At 43.0% G+C, this 5,939-nt stretch overlaps 1 protein-coding gene across 1 annotated transcript; it reads left to right on the forward strand.

Annotated features, from left to right (window-relative positions):
• The first annotated feature begins 307 nt into the window (after nucleotides 1–307).
• On the forward strand, nucleotides 308–2,969 carry LOC138210836 (tripartite motif-containing protein 16-like). Its single transcript, XM_069170169.1, has one exon. The coding sequence runs from the start codon at nucleotides 365–367 to the stop codon at nucleotides 2,042–2,044; it is 1,680 nt and encodes a 559-aa protein (XP_069026270.1). The 5' UTR covers nucleotides 308–364; the 3' UTR covers nucleotides 2,045–2,969.
• The last annotated feature ends 2,970 nt before the right edge of the window (nucleotides 2,970–5,939 follow it).

The raw sequence follows: 5,939 nt of genomic DNA on the forward strand, positions 1-5,939 counted from the left end.
ACAAGTTTAAAGAAGAAGCTAGAAGTTGAGTTAAAGAGATGAAATAAACCTGAATGGGAAGGAAGTGTTATTACAATACTTGAAAGAAACAGGTTTGAGGAAAATAATTTTGTTCACTGAATTGGTAAAACCTATATTTTATATTTTAGGTTGATTTTTATTTTCATTTATTTATTTATCTGTCACATTTCCTTGTTCCCTCCTTCAGATCTGCAGCTGGAAGATGGGCGGAGCCAACATGGGTGGAGTCTAAGAGCTGATGTCCTCATTGGCTGCAGAGTCACATGATGTTTAATTCAGAGCTGAAACCAGTTTTATCTTTGAGGAAGTGAAACTCACACAGTCACTGCTGCTGAGAGGTGAAATGGAGCAGAAAGGAGTTCAGTTGGACCGAGAAACCTTCTCTTGTTCCATCTGTCTGGATCTACTGAAGGATCCAGTGGGTCTTCCATGTGGACACAGCTACAGCATGGAGTGTATTAAAGTCCACTGGGACGGACAGGACGGGACAGGAGTCTACAGCTGTCCTCTGTGCATGAAGAAGTTCATACCAAGGCCTGTCCTGGACAAAAACACCATGTTGGCAGCTTTAGTGGAGGAGCTGAAGAAGACTGGACTCCAAGCTGCTCCTGCTGATCACTGCTATGCTGGACCTGAAGATGTGGCCTGTGATGTCTGCACTGGGAGAAAACTGAAAGCTGTCAAGTCCTGTTTAGTCTGTCTGGCTTCTTATTGTGAGAAACACCTTCAGCCTCATTATGATGTCGCTCCATTAAAGAAACACAAGCTGGTGAACCCCTCCAAGAAGCTCCAGGAGAACATCTGCTCTCTTCATGACGAGGTGATGAAGATGTTCTGCCGCACCGATCAGCAGATTATCTGTTATCTCTGCTCTGTGGAGGAACATAAAGACCACGACACCGTCTCAGCTGCAGCAGAAAGGACCGAGAGGCAGAGAGAGCTCGAGGGGAGTCGAGGAAAGGTCCAGCAGAAAATCCAGCATAGACAGAAAGATGTGAAGCTGCTTCAGCAGGAGGTGGAGGACATCAATCAGTCTGCTGAGAAAACATTGAAGGGCAGCGAGAAGCTCTTCACCCAGCTGATGAGTCTCCTCCTGGAAAGAAGCCGCGATGTGAAGCAGGAGGTCAGATCCCAGCAGGAAACCCAAGTGAGTCGAGTCAAAGAGCTTCAGGAGAAGCTGGAGCAGGAGATCGCTGAGCTGAAGAGGAAAGACGCCGAGATGGAGCAGCTCTCACACACAGAGGATCACAACGAGTTCCTGCACAACTACCCCTCAGTGTCAGCACTCAGTGAGCCTACAGACTCATCCAGCATCCATATCCGTCCTCTCACCTACTTTCAGGATGTGACAGCAGCTGTGTCAGAGGTCAGAGATAAACTACAGCAAGTTCTGGATGAAGAATGGAAGAAGATCTCAGTGTCAGTGAATGAAGTGGACGTTTTACTGTCACAACCAGGACCAAAGACCAGAGCTGGATTCTTAAGATATTCACAAGAAATCACACTGGATCCAAACACAGCAAACAGACAGATGTTATTATCTGATGGGAACAGAAAAGTAACAGGAATGGATCAGAATCAGTCTTATTCTGATCATCCAGACAGATTCAGTAGATGTTGTCAGGTCCTGAGTAGAGAGAGTCTGACTGGACGTTGTTACTTTGAGGTGGAGAGGAGAGGAGGAGGAGTTGATTTAGCAGTCGCATACAAGAATATCAACAGAACAGAGAGCTGGGAGGAAAGTAGATTTGGACGTAATGACAATTCTTGGTCATTAAATTGTTCCAAGAACAGTCTTTGGTACAACAACATTGAAACTCCCGTCTCAGGTCCTCCATCCTCCAGAGTGGGGGTGTACCTGGATCACAGTGCAGGTACTCTGTCCTTCTACAGCGTCTCTGAGACCAGGACTCTCCTCCACAGAGTCCAGACCACGTTCACTCAGCCGCTCCACGTTGGGTTAGGGTTCGGGTTCGGGTTTTTCTCCGTTGGAGACTCTGCTGAGTTTTGTAAACTGAAATGAATTGAAGTCTTTCAGGTTTCAGTGGGTTTAAACCTGCATTTTCATTTTCCATTTCATTTTCTCTCCATCATTGAGGCGTTTCTGCTCTGAACAAAGATCTGCTGTCAATCAAGCATTATGGGCGTCACCTGGATGTCTTCTTGATAGTTGTTATCTTCATGTTAATATGTTTTATTATTGTTTTTAAGCTCTTTTCACACCGTTCCTGTAGTGAAAACCACGTATCTCTAAATTTGGTGAAGTTGAATTTTGAATTATTTTCTGATAATTTAAAGAGATTTAAATGTTCTTTTATGGACTGAGATGATTCTCCTGCTAAATTAACTATTTTAAAAACCTAACAAAGCTGAAAAGGTGTTTATTTCTTAGATACGTGGTTCTCACAGGACAGCAACGCTCCAAATATGTGATGATCTGGTTCAATATGACGCTTTACAAATCAACAATATATAAAGTAGTTGAAATGAGCAAAACCTTCAGTGACTATGACGGTAAAATTCACTTTAATCCAGCAGCAATATGAATCTACAAACATCACATATATAATAGTAAAACACCAACAGGGAACATTTTCTGCTTCGTGTGTACTTTTACTTTTTGTGTTTTCAGTGTATTTTTGCTGACGATACTTTTACTTCAACAAGGTTTTGAATGCAGGACTTCTAGTATTTTCAGTCTGGTATCAGAACTTTTTCTGAAATAAAGGAGCTGAATTCTTTCACTGCTTCATATATAGTAATATAGATTATTCAGAGGGAACAAAGCAGCACTTTTACTTTAATACTTTCACTAAATGTTGCTGCTAACGCTTCTGTACTTTTACCTGAGTAAGCTGTTTAATTAAGGCCTTTGACTTGTAATGGAGTATCTTTGTTTTCTTTGCTGTATTTGTACTTTTACTTCAATAAATGTTCTGAATACTTCATCCACCACTTGTCTGAGTTGAATTTGAAACGAGATTAGATGTTCACACGGGGAACACGTCTGCACTACATTTAACTATAGTATGGAGGAATCTAGCAGGGATGTGTGAGTGGGATGTAGAAGATGAAACATTGGTCGGTGGTGGCCATTTTCCAATATGCTGTAAAGTATCATTACAAAGGAGGAAGCAGGAGATATAGTGGGTAAGTGGGTCTTTAATATATATATATATGAGAGAGAAATGGATCAAATAGATTTAAATGAAGATATTGAAGAGATTGATAGAAAATTAATATTTACAGTGCTGGAAGCTGCAAATCCAACAAGTGCTAAAGGTGAAGGAAGGATGAAGAGAAAGGCTGCCCCCTGGTGGACAGATGAGTGTTGGAGAGCAGCGACAGAAAGAAACAAAGCTCTCTTAGGTTACGAAGAAAAATCACATCACTTCCAGAATTTAATACAATACGAACAAGCAGAAACGAGGGTTCATAAAAAATCATTCTGAAAGCAAAGAGTGAAATCTGGAAGAGTTATTGGATCAGATTTGGGGGATGATTAGAAGCAGGAGAGGAATTAGTAGAGGACAGCAGGTTAGTTAAGATTATAAGATTATGGAAATAATGATTACAGACAGATTCACATTTTATTTTGAAACCAGGGAGAATGATACCAACTCATCAAAGTGGATTTCAGAAAGGTAGAGGAACTATGGACCCAGTTATTTGTTTAGAAACAGAAATTTAATTAAAACTGCAAGCAGTGATGTACTGGCCCTCCCACTCCCAAGGACAGTCTCCCTGAAGTGCAGCACACCAGGGACCCAGTATCCCTGTGTAAAGTTGCTATTTTTGTCTTGTTTCCTGTCTCCAGCAGGGGGCGCTGGCGAGCCGTTTAGCCACGCCCACTTGCAAAACACATCAAATGTATCATCTCACCACACCGGATGTATGTGACACGTTTCGTGAGGTTTCAAGCATCCTTTGACCTTAAACATCAACTTCCTGTGCCACGGCAAGTCATCCAACTTTGCCGCATCGTCACGGCGACGCCCATTGACAAAGTCGAACGAATGTCTCAATATATCATCAACTACATGTTTAGGTTATTGTGACCTGAGTTTAGGTTATTGTGACCTGCCTTTAGGTTCATGGGATCAACCAGCTCGATGTAGAATGTGAAAGTATGAAAAGTGTCATTTTCAGTGGCCAACAGGGGGCGCTATGACTATGAGCGAATATTACCCCACAGGGGCCTTCAGGGCAGGGCTGTTATCATATCTGTGATGTTTGGAGAAGGTCGGTCCATATACATAAGATTTAAAGCAACTGGTAGCTTCATGGAGAGACGCTCAAAATGGCCGCCACGCTACGGGCACACACATCGATGAAAACGAATTATTTTAAGAAGATTTAATCCCAAACATGTTTTCTATCCATAGAACCTAAATTCAAGTCGGGCGACAAAATCCCTCAGAGGAGTTCGACAAAGTAGGTGTCAGAATTGCCCAAAATGGCGACTAAATTCAAAATGGTGGACTTCCTGTCGAGTTGACATAATGGTGCAATATAACTTTTTTGTGCGTCCAGGTGTGATATGCGTGTCCACCGGATTTGGTGAATTTAGGTAAATGTGGCCACCGGGGCATTTCTTTAGGGGGCGCTCTCGAGCCGTTTGGCCACGCCCACTCGCAAAACCCATATCAGATGTATTGTCTCACTGCGGCGGATGTATGTCACACGTTCCGTGAGGTTTCAAGCATCCTTTGACCTTAAACATCAACTTCCTGTGTCACGGCGAGACATCCAACTTTGCCACATCGTCACGTCGACGGCCATTAACAAAGTCGAACAAATGTCTCAATATATCATCAACTACATGTTTAGGTTATTGTGACCCGACTTTAGGTTCATGTGATCAACCAGCTCGACATAGAATGTGAAAGTATGAAAAGTGTCATTTCCAGTGGCCAACAGGGGGCGCTATGACTATGAGCGAATATTACCCCACAGGGGTCTTCAGGGCGGGGCTGTTATCATACCTGTGATGTTTGGAGAAGGTCGGTCCATGTACATAAGATTTAAAGCAACTCGTAGTTTCATGGCGAGACGCTCAAAATGGCCACCTCTTCTGGGCACACACATCGACGAAAACTAATTATTTTGATAACTTTTAATCCCAAACATGTTTTCTATCCAGAGAACCTAAATTCAAGTCGGGGCGACAAAATCCCTCAGAGGAGTTCGACAAAGTACAACATGTCAGAATCACCCAAAATGGCGACTAAATTCAAAATGGTGGACTTCCTGTCGAGTTGACATAAAGGTGCAATGTAACATTTTTCTGATACACTTGTCCACCGGATTTCGTGAATTTAGGTAAATGTGGCCGCCGGGGCATCTCTTTAGGGGGCGCTCTCGAGCCATTTGGCCACGCCCACTCGCAACAACACTGGAATACCAAATTTTTCGCCGGGAGACGAATGTTTATCCACTTTCATGAGTTTTTGAATATGATAAAGCCTCCAAAAAGGAAAATCACTTTACGTAAGAATAATAAGGAAAGAGAAAAATAATTCCTTGAAAAACAACAGGGCTTCACACCCTGAAAACCAGACTGGCCTGTCAGACCACGTTCCTTCGCGACAGGCCCGCCTCCTGTTTCACCTCATGAACGTGAACGCATCACAGAGATGAAGTTCAGGTGGTGTCTTTGAGGGAAGCTGAGAGAAGGAGGTGAAAGAGGAGGTGAAAGAGGAAGGCTCGTTTCACACACACACATTTCCCTTTTAACAGCATTGTATCAGTGTGTGATCAGTGTGTGTCGCAGCAGCACCTCCTCCTCATCATCATCACCATCACCACCACCTGCAGCATCTCCGGCCGCCCGGCAACACCGTGAGTTTTATTTTAAATATTCTGACTAACACTTCTGATGTTTTTACTTTCATCTCCAAGTATTTGTTTCTCTCTGT

The sequence above is a fragment of the Embiotoca jacksoni genome, unplaced genomic scaffold, assembly GCF_022577435.1.
Source record: "Embiotoca jacksoni isolate LCO1_2020_lvr unplaced genomic scaffold, fEmbJac1.0.p SCAF_48, whole genome shotgun sequence".
Classification (NCBI taxonomy): domain Eukaryota; kingdom Metazoa; phylum Chordata; class Actinopteri; family Embiotocidae; genus Embiotoca; species Embiotoca jacksoni.